Source organism: Gossypium hirsutum, chromosome D07 (assembly GCF_007990345.1).
Source record: "Gossypium hirsutum isolate 1008001.06 chromosome D07, Gossypium_hirsutum_v2.1, whole genome shotgun sequence".
Classification (NCBI taxonomy): Eukaryota; Viridiplantae; Streptophyta; class Magnoliopsida; order Malvales; family Malvaceae; genus Gossypium; species Gossypium hirsutum.
In genome coordinates this window covers 8,778,922-8,795,458 of record NC_053443.1, presented here as the reverse complement: position 1 = coordinate 8,795,458, position 16,537 = coordinate 8,778,922, and the positions used below count along the sequence as shown (strand labels likewise).

The following is a 16,537-nucleotide window of genomic DNA, read 5'->3' as shown; positions in this document are numbered from 1 at the left end:
TTGATGGTGTTACTAAATCAACAAAAATTTTAATGTAATCACCCATAGATTTTTATTTAATTTATAATTTTTATAATATAGAATATTAATTTTATATTATATAAAAAATATTTAAAAAATCTAAAGCACCAATGAAAGAAACCAATTTCAACCAACAAAATTCAATTATGATAATTTGAACCAACAATCTTCCATATTAACTACAATTCTTTTTTCTTTTTTCTATAACCTGATAAAATTCAATTATGATAGATTCAATTTTCTAAAACTTAAAAGTTGACTCAATTAGTCATAGTTATTGAAATTGAATTGAATTCATTGGATGAATTGATTGAGCTGAGAATATGTCAATATATTAATTCGGAATAAATGAAAGAATCGGTTGAACCGTAAATCGGTATGAACCAATTGAATTGGGATAAAAATTGGTTAAATCGACCGATTGAACCAAATCTTATAATTTTTAAATAATTTTTTATTTTTTAAATTTATATAAATTTGTTTTAATTTCTAAATAACTTTGCAAAAGTTGTGAATTTAGTCTTTGAACTTTAATTTGACCATTTTTAGTCCCTAAGCTTTTCAAAATTTTCAATTTTAGTTCTCATCAAATGATAACTATTAAATTCATTCAATTAAGTTTTGTTATTTCCAAAATCTGATACAACAAATATATTATTATACGTGTAATACCATGTCAGTTTGTTATTTTCAAATTATTACTCACTAAAAATTCAGTTAACGAAGTAACGACTGTCATTTACATCAAAATTTAAATTTCAAAAATTTAAAATGATCTATAAGAGAATATGAAATAAATCTACAACTATACACATGATATAAAACTAGTAATTGAATTTAACCGAACCGAACTACTATGGATAACATCATTCGTCGAATTCCGAAAAACATAATTATATCCAATTCTACGCATTCGATAATCGTTTTGCTTCAGCAAAACCGCAGCGCAATTGGTGTGAAGACTGATGACAGTTTAGAGTTACATTCTCAAGAGATACAAAATTAGAACTTATTGTTAGAGAGTTTAAAAGTAAACAAATAATCATCATACTATCATTTTTATTACAACCGATATTAGCGAAATTGGGTTCAAAATATATTGATTTTACAACAAAAAAGAAGGGCTCCGCACACCATCTTTTATTATGCGGCCCCAAAGAATATTGAATGGAATTTAAATTAATAAGGTAGAATATTGTGCGAAATGTATTGATAGAAAATTACAACTGACTTATTGTACTCTACAACCGGGTGATTCTGCTCCCAGGTATATTAGACCCCTCCTTATCCTCTGCAAGATTTAAAAGAATTAACTGGTTAGCCCTTCTTAAACACTTCAAAGAAATTTAAATGTAAGGGAGCGGAACAACTAATTTACCAAAACCATCATGCTTCACTTTTTACAAATGCATATCCTCATTTTCCAAATATACAAAATTTAGTAAAGCAAACCTGGTTTTACCATATAAGATTTATAGTTGAAAATCATTACCTCTGCTGTGTCTCTGATTCGAAGGAGTTCTAATCTCTCTGAAGGCCTCCGATTAGACAGAGTAGCCAGCTGCACCAGTGGTATAAGTCCTTAAATTGTAACTAAATCCTAAACCGCAATTATCTAAAAGAATGTTTGATGGGAGAAAGAACTGTACCCAGAAACTGAACCGCTCTGGATCTTGTGGATTGGGCATCATTGCTTCGACATTATAGATTGCCTCAAGCTTTCTTCGATCTGTGTCAAGTAATTCAAATCAAATTGCAGTAATAATAAAGAAAAATCTTTTAACCATAACATTTCAAACATCACTTAAAAACTCCAAAGAAAGTGGATTATCAACAAGGTGAAAACCTATGTCACTTCGATAAGGGTACTAAGATATGATCCTCAAGAACCCTCCAAATACATAGAAATCATGGAAAAGATTAAGCATATCCAAATCAGACACGCATAGCATAGATAAAAGCATCATTAAAAAAAAAAGAACCTAAACCTTAATTTTGACACAAGTATTTGAACTTTTGCCCATCTTAATACATGATAAGAAGGTAAAAGATCGCATAAATTGCCACAAAAAATGGGGCAGAAAATGACAAAAGACCATAGCCCAATTTCCCATTAATTTGTATTTAAATGGATTGTACTGGAGAACTAACAATAATGAAATGACAAATTGAGTTAGGATTTTTAATTCTAAAAATATTATATGAAAAGAGTTTTACCACGTGTTGATGCTTTTACTGTACTTAACCATGACCGAGCATGTGCTGCTGCATTATTTGTCAACTCCTGCAACTGCAAGTATCAAAGAACATTTCACTAATTCTGAATATATACATAGTTTAAAATATAAAATCCAATATGAATAACACAAGGTGGGTGTGTTTGTATCGAGACATTAAAGGTTATCATAATTTAATGCATAAAATGACATGACCTCATCCTAAAACCAATAGTAACAAATGAATATGAAAAATATATTTATTTTCAAATAGTGAAGAGTTAAAATAAGGCATGAAACAGTTATTAATTCATGTATCTAAAAGCTTTGCTAAGCAATACTCTATCCCCCAGCAGATGCTCTTCTATGTTACTTGGATTTGGGAGCAAATGTCATCTACCACTTTAATTCGGTATGTATAAGCATCAACCATTCCAAGCCCTAAACCTGCCACTACCATGAACTAAGACCACAACTGTCTCACCATGAGGCTACTGAAAAGAAGATGACGAACAATTGCACTGCTACCTTACATACAAGCTCTATTAAATACAAATCCACACACCTTCGGAGGTAAAAAGTGGCTACTATTCCTCCCAAGATGCTTCACTAATGTAAAAAGAGCAAACTGAAGAGGAAAATTTCACCCCCTTGCAGTCTATTGTTTTCTGTAATTTAATATTCTTTCTTCATTTTATCATTTCAGAAACTAATTAGATAAAATAATACAGGTGGGAAACCAGAACAGAGGTGATATTACATCTTCTCTATCAGTTGCGTCTCTTGGTGGAATGTCTTGTACCCACTCAACCTCTGCCATGCGATATCTGCATTTAAACATTGCAAACGTATGAAGTCTGACAACAAATTCAAGTAGGTATGAAAATTGGAAATTTTGATTAAAGGCATGCAATATACATGACCCAATGATGAGAAAACTAACCCATCTTGATCCCAGGATCTGAGGATGCGAAATCTCCGTCGACTTTCAATCTGCATACCATTTGGTTTATATAAATATGAATATGCTTCTATCATTTCTTTTTGCTAGAATATAATATGAACATTTATTAAGAGCAAGAAACTTCTAAAGAGTTCAGATCCAATCATCCAACATAAGCATGGAAGAGGAGACTGTTCTGTCACAAGACTGAACCATCAATCATTTCCCAAAAGAACAAAAAGCTCTGTATGAGACTGTTAATTTTACAGGCTCAGCTACTACCTAAATAATCTAGAGAATCAGAAAGATACAAATATATTATTCGAACAATCTTTGGAACAAAAAAAGAATCACGATTTCTTTCTGATTCTCATAACTAAAAGACCTTAATGATCTAGTACGCCTAAATCCATAGTAGTAATGTGTTATAAAAATAAAAAGACAATTCTAGGAGACAAGTCTGCTGTTGTAGGACATGACTATCTAATCTAGCTGTCAAAAAGCAACATAGGAAGTGTTTCGACCTGCAGAAATTTCTAAAGCAGGCAGTAATATGTAAAACTCCATGTGTTTCCTTGGTGAATATATCCACTAGAGCCAAACTAGAATATAGTTTATGCTTCCAAGCACCCTTCAAATAGAAGCAATCAAAATTTTTCATCCTTTTTGGGAGAGTTGTAGAGGCTACAGAAGTTTGTATCTAGTAAAACCCAATTGTAGTTTAGCTTTCCAAAACAATCAGCAGATTTCATGATTCCCCACGTAAATCCTGGCAAATGTGCAATGGCTAATTGGCTATGGTTATTGTTACATCAAATGAAAGGAAAGTGACTCGTAGAAAGCATCAAAAGGAAGGAAATCGCTTATCGTAGTTATATAAGTAAATACTCTTATGAATTTAGAAGAAAAAAGTTTGTCACGATGCAGAAGTAAGAACTAAAAACAGAAGGAACTTCAATTTTAAGAACTTATAACCGAACCAAAGCTAGTAAGCAGCCAATATACAAATGCAGTCATCCGATTCGAAGGGATGCTCTCTTTTAGATGCATGAAAACTAGTACAGCATTATTTGTTCATATATCCAAACATTACTTGTCCACAATGAGAAGTCATGAAACATTTATTTAACAACTTTTAAACATTTCTCCTATTGTGGACAACTTAAAACCCCATCTACAACCAAGCTAGAATTAACATCTTATTTATAGACTTAATTTTATTATTTTTAAAATTTATTCCTTACCAAGGTGAACAAGATTTTGGGATGGAGGAATGGACATAAATAAAAGATGTATGTACACATAATGCAGAAAAAATGTCTATGAATCAAAGGCAAACAAAAGTTGAAAATGCTTCACCTCCAAAACAAAGCGTCCATCAGGAAGAGGTTCACACCTACATATTTAGACATGTGACAAGAGCATGAGGTTAAAAAAACAAAATATTCTCCAGCATAACCAATGTGGCAAGGGTCATTAAAAAAAAAAAAAAAGGCCTACAAGCCACTTACTCTGTGATCTCCACTTCACAAGCAAAATCAGCAATTGCATCTGTAGCAGGGTCACGGATGACCTACAAATATAATGGACCAACAAAACATAGGGAAAAAACTGTGAGGAATTTTTGGCCATTCAACATGCCTTAACAACAAGAAAGAACCAAAAAGAAAAGAGCCCACCATTCCCATCCTGTGATTCCCTTCCATTATTCTCCTGACCTGTTTCCAAGCAAATAAAAGTAAATCCAAATCCAAAAGCAACCCCTCTGAGGCACAGGAACTAAATCAGCTTCAAATGACCTTTGTGACTAAAATTGCTAACTTATACTTCCGCTGACCAAAACACGCATACAGCTTATTACCAAGTTAAGCATCTACCTAGAATGAAGGCTATTGCTTTCCTCCAGAGGAAACTAGAAAAACAGACCAATTAAATATATCATAAAGAAACTACTACCAGGCTAACTAGGCAGTAAGCCTTGCCATATTTAAGATTATATAATTTTTGACAAATTTTTTTCTTCCAAATGGTTACATCCAGAGTTTTTCTCATATCTTTAAAATTGCCAAAATATGTTAAAAGGAAAAAGGCAATGGTTGTGAGACAGACAGAACTTGCTAGCAAACACAACACAACTAAATTTAGAACAAAGGTAACTCTGCCAAATGGCTCATATGCATCAAAGACATTTTGCACTACCAACATGGTAACATGCCCATTTTTCTTGAAATTATAATAAACAGTTAAGATTAGAAAGTCTATGAAACTCACCATAAGTCTGTAGCGTGGTTCAAATATGTGGAGCGGAAACTTCTGACAAGGGATGACAACATCCATGACAAAAAGAGGAATCAGATCATTACCAAAATTTATCAGATTGTCCTGCTCTGACCTCCTTTCAGCATATTCTTGAGGGAAGATTCTTTGTATGATGTTGTTTAGCGTTACACTATAAAAATTGATTAATAATAGTCAAACAAATAGAAACTTTGGTAAAGCTGTATTGACACCTTTCACAGAATAAGCCAGCAAATTAGCAAACAGCAGAACAAGAAAAGTTCAGATAGAAGAAAATCCTGCGCTCAATAAGCATGGACCTTATGCAGATATGACCAGTAATTAAATATATGAGAAGAACAGCAGCCTCCACATAAAAGGGAAATATTAAACTAGTCATTACATAGAAGCATTAATGGTTGCTTCTCAACAAATTACATGAGCTAGCTGCAAACAGCATCAGAAGGAGTTCATGGTTCCTTCTCATTATTCTAACAAAGGCACTTCAATCAATAACTGCAGGGGAGCAGCTTACCTGATTGCACATGTTCTAGGACTAATGAAGAGCACTGTTCGGCACAATGGACATTTGTTGCCTATCATTTTAGTACAACGTCAAGTAATATAGAATGGTCACAAAAAAAGTACTGATAGATTCATAATCAACAACTGCAAAAACTCACTACGATCCATTGTCTGAAATAAACATGAACGACAGAAAGAATGCCCACAGGGTGTAGTTATAGGCTCATATAGTAACTTCAGACAAAGTGTGCAATCAAAGTCATCAGTACGTTCCAGCCGGTCATGGCCTCTAGTCCGAATCAAACTAGATGGCATTCTCTCTAAGTTCCGAAGAGAAGCCTGGAGAATATTACTATGCATTACCAGGAAAATTTTCATTCAGAATCGCAAGTAAAATTTCTAATCAATAGATGTCAAATTTAAATATATTGTAAACTACCTGGAAGGATCAACTTGAAGGCCAGAAAGAATAATATCCCGTGCCATCTCATATCTTTCCAACTACATGGTAAAAACACCAATTGCTCAGAAAACATAGACAGCATAGGCATATGCATGTGCATGGGTAAATTAAGCAAATTAGATGAAAATATAGGGCCCATAGGACTTTTAGCCTGGACCTTCCCTTATGTGCATGTCTAAACTACATGGTCAAAACAAAAATAAAATGCTTCAGAAACCAAGACAGAATAGGCATATATGTGTATGCATGTGTAAATTAAGTATAACGAAATGTAAAGAAGAGGCCCTTATGACTTTATCCTGGACACTTTTTTATACATCTTGTCCCAGAAAAAAAAATAATGCAATCTATTAATTACCAAAATGAGAGCATTGGCCTTTAGGATGTAGGACCTCACTGCATCATTCTGCAAGCTCATTAGCTTCTCAGCATCCTTAAGAGCAAGCTGAAATACATGCCAAAAAGTTCCACTCTTTCAGACTGTCCGTAATGGTGATATAATCCAAAATACCAAAAGAAATGCAACAGGCATACTTCAGCTAGTGTGGTCATATCCAGCCCACTCAATGGTCTATATTCAGAAGCTATCGGAGATCTGTGTTTCAGAAATAGACTAATCCTGCATTCTCAACCGTGATTGAGTAGGTAGGACACAACTTGTTAAAAGAATGCCAAACAATATCGGATAAAAATAAAAGGGAAATGTATATACATGCTTATTCTTGTATATTGTATTTGTATCTATTTATGTAGACTTCTCTGGAACACAGTGATAATAACCATTGAAAAAACCTAACCTCATGTAGGCAGCACTTCTGTTACCAAGAATAATAGGATCACCAGGTTTCATGTTACTGGCCCTTGTGTAATTGTTGATTGCCTATATGTAGTACACTATTGTCAGAAAACAAACAATAATAATAATAACAACAACAACAACAACAACAAGAAGTAAAGAGAGATATAACTCTTATTAAAACTTAGCTATTGTTGTTTTAGTCAACAACACTGAGGGCACTTCATGAGCAAACTTTTAATGTCATATATATGCATATGCAGATTTTTATTCCAAATGATGATAAGAAAGAAGCCTAATGGAAGAAAAATAGAAGCCAACCCATGGTGCTTAACATATCTGCAGTTTATGTAACCAGAGATCAGAAACTCAAATATAGGTGTTTTTTTTTTTGGGGGGGGGGTAAAACAGATATGAATAGTTTATTGTGGGCAATGGGCTCTAGTACATCTGAGAATTCTTAATTGGCTGGTTGTAAATAGCCCCGGGACTATGGAACAAAGGATTATCCCGGACACCTACACCGAGGTATTGATGGTGATTCTCAAATATCGCAGAACAGAATGTGATACGATGAGATAGAATGCAATAGAACCCCCCCCCAACCCCCCAAAATCCAACATAGCAATAATAATGCTAGATAATCACAGGTTATAGATTCTAGTCCAAGCAATTCTACCAATCTTCTTTATGAAAATTTAGAAAATCTATATTTTCTATAGCAGCAACTTGTAACTTTAGAGACGTGAGACATTCACAACAAGATACAGGCACAAGTCCATATTTCAACAATCGTACCCAAAGACATGCAAAACTACATGAAAGCCCTTCAAAGTTCAAACTATTTGGTTTTGCATGTCCACTGTCAAGAACTGAAGAGATAAAAGTACCTTACTGGAGATATCTTTTAGTTTAAAATGCAAAGAAACTCAAAGAAGGAAACTACCATGCCAGATGAAATAAATTTTATTAACCATCAACAGGATGGAAGAAAGCAATTAAAATAAAATGAGTCGTTAAGCAAAGAGAAATTTAACCTCTTCAAAACGATTCTCTCGGAATGCTTGATTTCCATTCTCCACATGATCATAAACATGACGATATCGGTCCCAAAACCCCACTCCTTCATTGGCCTACACTTCAGTCAATGTTAATTTAATTCGCAAATATAGTCTTAAAACCAAAAACTCTCTGCAAATATGCACAATACCTACAGTATAATTTTCATAAATTGTATGAGAACACATACATAAAACTAAAACCTCAACTCCTATATTTATCAAGGTCTGCCAACCAAATGCAAACATCAAAGGGGCAGATCATCACTTTTTTTTATTTTTTGGCTACGGCGCAGTCATTACAGCCATTGTAACCTATAATAAACCTTCTTTTTTTTTTTTACCAAAAGTTAATGTGTTAATAATGTTAAAACATATTTCCAGTTGAAAGTAACATATTCATAGAGTAAATAAACGAAATTTCAATTACTATGCTAGTTTCATAGGAATTTTCAGCAACCAAACAGACAGTAAAAGAGGAAACAAATAAATAAGACAGATACAATTTGTGTTCTTTTCACATATAGTTGTCAAGCTACCAAACAAATCTAAGATAACCACAATCAAAACAAACAATTTTAACGGACTAAATGAAAAAGAAAAGAATACAACTGTTTGATCTCCAAGAAAATGGAGGAAACTAAAAGTTCATTATTTCTTTCACTCTTAGCTCTCTAATTTCTAAAAAGTAAAAGTATAAAAACTTTCAGAACAATAACACAACAGAAAATATACTCGTGGATTTTCAGACCTCATAAAATCGGATCAACTTCGTTTAATACTAAGATTTTACGCGCTGTTGTTCAAAATAAAAATAGTAAGTAAATTTTAACTTGCTTTATAACCCTAAATTCAGTCCTTAATAAAGAAAGTAACTAAAAACTTTTCTGATTAGATCAAAATTAAATTAAATCATTGAAAAAACAAAAAAAAATGCAATGGTATTCAGTATTCATACTCTTTTTCCTACATTTTCTCAACATCCAAACAATCATAAGAACAACAAAAAGTACTCACCCAAACGTAGTCCTCCACATCATCAATTCCTTCCAAGATGATTCCGGAAGACGATGCCGTTTCGCCGGACATTGTGACGAAACAAAAAGGAAATATACGGAAAAAAATTAAGTATCAACAGGGAAACTGAAATTTAACCGAATGCGAAGAGAAATTCCACTGCATCGCGTTTCGTTTTTATAAGTATAAAATCTTCTCTTTTTTTTTTTTAGAGGTTGAGAGTTCTTCAGTAACCCAGCCCCGGCATTTTTCTTTTCAGAAAGAATCTTCTTGACTAAGGGCCGGCTTTTATATGTAAAGGAGATTCAATCCAGTGTTTTAGTCTTATCATTTGATTGGTGGATCCACCGGAGAATCAACTATGTTGACTAAAAGGATTTGTACACGTGGGAGTATTTGATTGGGTAGTGTTTTTATTACTCTTGAGTTGATTGCGCTCTGTATATTGTGTGGACGCAAGTCAGTAGTGAGAGAGAGAAAACGCGATTCTGTAGCGCGTGAGTCTACATCCCTGATTTTTGTCAGTGGTGGCTGCACATGCACCACTTAGATCCGATTCAATTACACAAAAATGTAAAAAGTAAAGGTTTATGAAGATCCAAAAGCCCATCCATCCAATTTCGGATGAAAATACCATCAATCATTTTTTATTTTTTATACAAGTAATTACCATTGGAAAGGGAGAAGAGGTTTATGACAACAAAGATAGAATCTTAAATTTTATACCCATCCATTTCAAATCCACTGTCGTGTAAGTGGTGCAATTCACAAAATAAAATGCCGTAATTCTCCCTTTTTATTGAGTTTGGTTTAATTTGTATTTAGATATTATGATTTATTTGGCCCACCAATCTTATACTTCTTAAATTTATATTGTTTCTCAAACCACCTTAAAATAGATAGAAAAATTAATGTCTGCTAATTTTGCTGACGCGCATCAGCAATTAATTAATTTTTTAATTTTTAAAAATTCAAAAACATAAAAAGTATGAAATGTTTTTATATTATTAAACTTTTAAAAAGTTAATTAATTACTAACATGGTATACATGTGGACTGCTGCGTAAATGCACATTAGCAAAGTTAACGTTCTTTTCCATCCATTTTGGTTTGATTTAACGAACAATACAAGTTTGAAAAATTAAATGGAGGGCTACAATGATTTTTTGTAAAGTTAGAGGGCCAAATAAGTCATTATGTCTTATAATTAATATACTTGATTTGGTTTTGAAGTTAAATTATTATTGGTATAATCATAAATGTCATAATTACAGTATAAGATTAATCTTACTGAAGCCAAAAATGGCATTCAGGTGAAACCTTTCCAATCGTGATGATTTTGAGGTTCGAACTTGATTCAAATGACTAAGGAAAAAATCTACTACCATTTAAAACTATTTGAATTTAACCAATATTTATTTTTTAATTTTCAATTTTTATAATAATAAAATAAATATCAATTTTTAAGATAATAAATATTTGAAGATATTATAGTCAGCCCTTTCTATAACAATCACCCGTTGTCACAACCAAGTTTCTAGAAGAATCAAATTTTTTATATTTTATTTTAACTCTCTATAACAACTTTTCTTTTTTAATAGCAACATCCATAGTTATAAAGTACATTATTTATTAAATTAGTTTTCTATAACAGCATATGGTCTAAACTTATAACTAAAATTATAGCTATTTCATATAAGCAAGTCTATTAATTACCATTTATTAAATAAAAATAATCTTAATTAAAATATTATTTCAATGAAATGAGTAAATTCTACGTGAGGAAATCTATTAACCATATTTTATTAAATGAAAATTATTTTCAATGAGTGAAATTAAAAATATCGATTCAATAATTCATCAAAAACATCAATTCAATAAATTATTAAGTTCTCTAATTAAATATTCTACTATGAATTTAGAATATCATAAGCTTATAAATTGATTACTTGAATTTAGTAACTCGTGATACGTTAGTTAAGTTAAATTGATGACTCATATTGATTAATTCAACTTGTTAGATTTACGGACTTTATAATTAATCATATGAAAGAATATAAGATAAAAGATGCATAAAAGTAATAATACATGCACATGCTATACATCTTTCAATTTTGTTGGTTTCATTCATGTTTCTTAAATATAATTCTTACTGTCTTTATTTGATGAAAATTTATGATATAAATTTCATTGTAAACTCAAGATAATTATCTTTCTATGACAACATACCATTATAGATGTATAATAATCACCTCTGTGTAACAGACAAAATCTGAGCTAAAGAGAAAATTAACTGTATATATAACTACATTTTTAGACTCTAAAATTTTGATGAATAGGGTTTGTTTGATCTATATACATATAAATGAAAGGAAAGTTGAAAAGCTTCCTCTCTCGACAGTTGCTAGATTTTTTGTTTTACATAATAAGGTAATAGTCAAATCTCTTTTTTTTTATTTCCTCTATTATGTCTAATTTTGAATTTAATTTCGTTCATATATAACATTAGCCCTAATATTAATTCAGGATAAAATGATGACGTGGATTTCTTTGAAAATCTTCTCATCATGCAAAAAGAAATATTTTGTATTTTTAAGTTTAATATTTTGATTGAAATAATTAAAGATGTTAAATTATATTATATGTATTAAATTATAAATTTAAATATAGCAAAGGAATATAACTAGAACATCTATTTAATATGTTGAAACTACTCACTAAATCCAAACGTTGCTCTTGCTTATACAATTATATGTTCTATGATCCACAACAATAATCAAAATCTATATTGAGAATAAATATTTCATCATCATCTTGTCATTAAAAACATTAGATGAAAAATAATGAAAGATATATGATATTCCATGAATTATTTATATTTGATTGTAGTCATGTTAATAACGTGTTATAAAATAATAATAAAAAAGAATAGCAATAAATATGAAAAAGAACAAGAATTTATGGAGAATATAACTTTTGGTTATATTTTTATTGTTGACTTAAATCTTATATTTATAGTCTGGCGTAAAATATAATGATAAAACTTACAAAACCAAATATATAAAAATAAAAGAGATAAATGAATACACAATGATAAATAAGCTATTTATCTTGGATAAAGGATTTTAACTATTAAAATCTAAAAGCGTTCAAAAGACTAAAATTTCGTATTTATATGAACTATTTAAACTACCAAATTTTGTCTCAATTTAATTTAAAAATAATACCAATTAAGAATGTAACGCATGACATATGATTATTAGATGCATACATTTTCTTGATAAAATGAAACAAAGTTAATAATTTAAGTACTACTCTTTACCAAAAAAAAAAAACCTTCTGAGGACCAATTCAAAACTTAAAATATATTGAGTTGATATTTCTAAAAAAAAGATAAATCCTCTCATATATTTGAAAATATTAACTAATGAGACTTTAATTATGTTGGAAAAAATTGATTATGGAATTTTAAGCATAAATTATATATTGGTTCTCCTCTAGATTTATTTGGTTAGTTAATTTGGGTAAAAATATTAAAATTTTCTGTTAATTTCTTACAAAATGTTTGGTGAAAAGGCCTCTCTAGTCTATTTATTGAGTAAATTGATCCCTATAAAAAAAAAGAACAAAGCAATTTAATCCCTATCAATTTTGAAAGTGAACAACTCAAAGCAATTAATCACGACTTTAATATTTTTCTGTCAATTGTACATAATTTTAATCGGTATAATAACAAATTTAGCACTCAAAGTTCACACACTCTATCAAATTGATCCGGATTTACCATAATGTATAAATGTTGCAAGTTAAATTTGTTAAATCATGACCAAATTAACAGAACATGTAAACATCAATGGCTAAAATTGTTATCATAAAAATCAAAATTGTGTATAATTCATGGAGAACATGCTGAGAATTAAACCGCTACGCTCATTCTAAGAATAACCAACTTGCTCAATATTGAAATTAAGGGGGAGCAGGGAAGCATTTTTACCAAAAAGTTGTAACATAAACAAAACAGGGAAAGCGTGGTAATATTGGTGGAAAGAGGGAAAAAGTGTGAAGATCGGCAACCGTCGAGGCTAATAAGACCACCATTATAACAAACACCAAATGCCAAAACAAGAGCTTAAATAAATATGCCTTTTCGGCGTTTGCTTTTAATATGTTCCGCTTTCATATCTTCTTAAACAATACGTAGGTTGCTTATAAAAATAATTGGGGACTGATTAGTCGACGACTAAAGATTCTAAACTCAATCACTAAAACGAACTTCCTAACTATTTTATTAACTCAACTTATGTCTTTTGTTTTTTTATTTGTACTCACAGCACGTAACCATGATCTACTCCCATCCTTTTTTTCTTTTTTAAATTATAAACCAATCTTTTTTTACGGATTTGAATGTTAATATTTTATTTACTATTTGCATTTAAATATTCTTTATTTAAACTTGTTTTTATTTTTGTGGATAATGGGTTTGAATATTTGAAATTTTAAATCTATTATTTAATTTCATTCTAATTTTTTTCAACATTAATTGTAGTTACCCATAACCCCTCTCCACCCCTTTAAATATGGGAATAATGTGTTTCAGCGCATTCAAACCCACATCCTCTTGCACTAGCAACAATGTCAATGTCAATCGAAGGAAAACTCAATTGGTCATTTTAACATTTATTTTTTTATTACTTTAATAGATTAATATATTTGTTATGGGTTAAAACATTCACTGTTAATCTTTCTTTAATTGTTGTTATGTCAGTTAATGTTAGTTTTGTTTTCTTTAATTATCATAATGTAAACGCACCGTTTAGGGATCGAGTTCATGAGTCAAACGACACGTATTGGGTAGTAGTAAAACACACCGTTTTGGGAAATAATGACAGCTAACTGATGCCAGTTTAATTGGTTATTTGTCCCCTTTATCATGAGGGAAAGAGGCAGAAAACAGTTATGAAAAGAAAAGAAGAATTATTCTTTCTCCTTTCTAGATTCTCTCTTCTCTTTCTATTAAAATTCTCTACCATTTTCTGGATCATCACAAAGGTATCAGAGACAGTACGTACTGACGGCGTCACCACCAGATTGCAAAAGGAAATAAGTCAACTTAAGCAAGAATTATCTCAGCTGCGAGTCGACATTGATGCCAAACTGGACACACGGCTCAAGGAGTTTCAGGAAGGATTTAAGGGTGATATAAGGTCTGAGTTGTACTCCGTGCTCGAGCAGTTCCTTGGTCAACCACAGCATGGGGGAAATGGCAGTATCCATCAGAGTAAATGGAAGGGAATACTAGGAGAATCTCTTCCTAGTTTTCCTCCTCGTGACTCTCTTATACTATCACTTAATGTAGATCTCGATCTTGTAGGGCCTTTTGCACATTGCACGTCCTTGGAACCCAAGGTTAAAAAGTTTTGATATGAATGTCTTCGGTTTGATCGTACTGATTTCAGGGGGTGGTGGCCCAAACTGAAATAATTTTTTGAGGCCGAGGGAGTAGACGACCATACCAAAGTGCGATTGGTCATGCTACATTTGGAGGGTAAGGCCTTGAACTGGCATCATTTCTTTGCGCAGAGGCAAGGGTGCTTGCATCAGTTGACGTGGGAAATCTATTCACGTGGATTACAAACTCGATTTGGGTCTAATATTTATCAGGATCCTATAGAGGAACTCGTCTTTCTCAAATAACAAGGCACCGTGGATCAATTTCATGATCGTTTTGTGAGTTTACTAAACCAAATACACCTTCCTGAATGGCATGCCTTGAGTATCTTCATCAGCAATTACAACCTAAGGCCAGTCAAGATCTTAAGCTCTTTAAACCTCAAAATCTTGTTGATGGATATCTGGTAGCTAGACAGGTCGAAACCATTTTGAAAAGGACCTCTAAGAAGCACATCCTATTGAATGAATGGTCCGTGTATTCAAAAACCATGTTTTCTAGTTCTCACAGTAAGGGTACCAGGTTTGTACACTCAACTTTTTAAGGGTCTAAAGTTTTCAGCTCTAATGTTAACACACAAGCGACAAGGGGATCAGTTGTTAATAACTCTAAATTACCAATTAAATTTCTTTTACAAACTTAAATAGACGATAGGAGAAAACGGGGTCTATGTTTCTGGTGTTCTTCTAAGTATACACCCGGCCATAGGTGCAACAAGGCACAACTATATCAACTGGTGATCAACTCCGTAACCACTACTGTTGAAACGTTAAAGAGTCCAACCGTTGAGAAATTTTAGGACTGCTCGGAACAATTGGAGATAGATGAGTCGGATGTCATTCCTTCCTCTTTAGTCCTTTCCTTTCATGCAATGCAGGGTACTCAAGGTTTTCGAACTATGAGACTGGCAGCCCACATCAGTCAAGTGGAAGTGATACTTCTGGTAGATACAAGGAGCACTCATAATTTCATTGAGTCTCGATCAGCTAAGAAATTGAAGCTATCAATAGTTTCTGTAGATAGACTACAAGTGCTCACTGCTTAGTGGTGACAAACTGTTAGCTCAAGGTTTGTGCAGATCAGTTACTTGGACAATTGAAGACTTCCAATTCAATATAATTTTTTTGGTTTTACCAATCAAAGGCTGTGACTTAGTACTCGGGGTTCAATGGTTGTCTTCATTGGGACCGTTTGACCATGCAATTTCAGCATCAGGACCAATAGTGTTTACTCAAAGGCATACCACCTGGAGTCTTCAACTGGTGTCGGGTGACCAGCTTTCTAAGAATTTTAGTCTGTTAGACGCCGGCCCTTGTCCTATGATGCTATCTGTTTCTGCTCAATTGACATTATCATTACCACCATCCAGCTCAAGCTCTGTATTGACCAATCTCTTGTAGGAATTTGATAATGTTTTCTAACCTCCCACTGGCCTTCCTCCACATAGACCACAGGATCATCGGATTCCATTACACGATGAAACTAAAGTGGTTCATGTCAGACCCTATCAGTACTTTTCCATACAAAAGAATAAAATTAAAAAATTAGTCCAGGAAATGTTATAGACTGGTGTGATAAGAGACAGTACTAATCCATTTGCATCTCCCATAGTCATGGTAAAAAAAATAGAAGTTGGCGCATGTGTGTTGATTATAGACAACTTAATCAACTTACCATCAAGGATAAATTTTTGATACCAGTTATTGAAGAGCTCTTAGACGAATTGGGAGGAGCTACTGTATTCTCCAAATTAGACTTTCGATCCGGATATTA

General features: G+C 32.2%; 1 protein-coding gene across 2 annotated transcripts; it reads right to left on the bottom strand.

The window, feature by feature from the left end:
* Positions 1-1,052: 1,052 nt before the first annotated feature.
* On the bottom strand, positions 1,053-9,582 carry LOC107953457 (LON peptidase N-terminal domain and RING finger protein 1). 2 transcript variants are annotated; one of them, XM_041097360.1, is made up of 18 exons: positions 9,317-9,582; positions 8,279-8,374; positions 7,243-7,325; positions 6,980-7,064; positions 6,804-6,890; positions 6,422-6,483; positions 6,141-6,334; positions 5,993-6,053; positions 5,452-5,629; positions 4,860-4,898; positions 4,692-4,753; positions 4,540-4,576; positions 3,181-3,230; positions 2,998-3,064; positions 2,239-2,311; positions 1,671-1,750; positions 1,514-1,582; positions 1,053-1,312 (listed from the first exon to the last, which is right to left on the bottom strand). In XM_041097360.1, exons 1-18 carry the CDS (start codon positions 9,386-9,388, stop codon positions 1,253-1,255), a joined length of 1,455 nt encoding a protein of 484 aa, XP_040953294.1. In that variant the 5' UTR covers positions 9,389-9,582; the 3' UTR covers positions 1,053-1,252. The 2 variants fall into 2 exon arrangements, with proteins under 2 accessions (XP_040953294.1, XP_040953295.1); XM_041097361.1 differs by lacking the exons at positions 5,993-6,053; positions 6,141-6,334.
* Between the last annotated feature and the right edge of the window lie 6,955 nt (positions 9,583-16,537).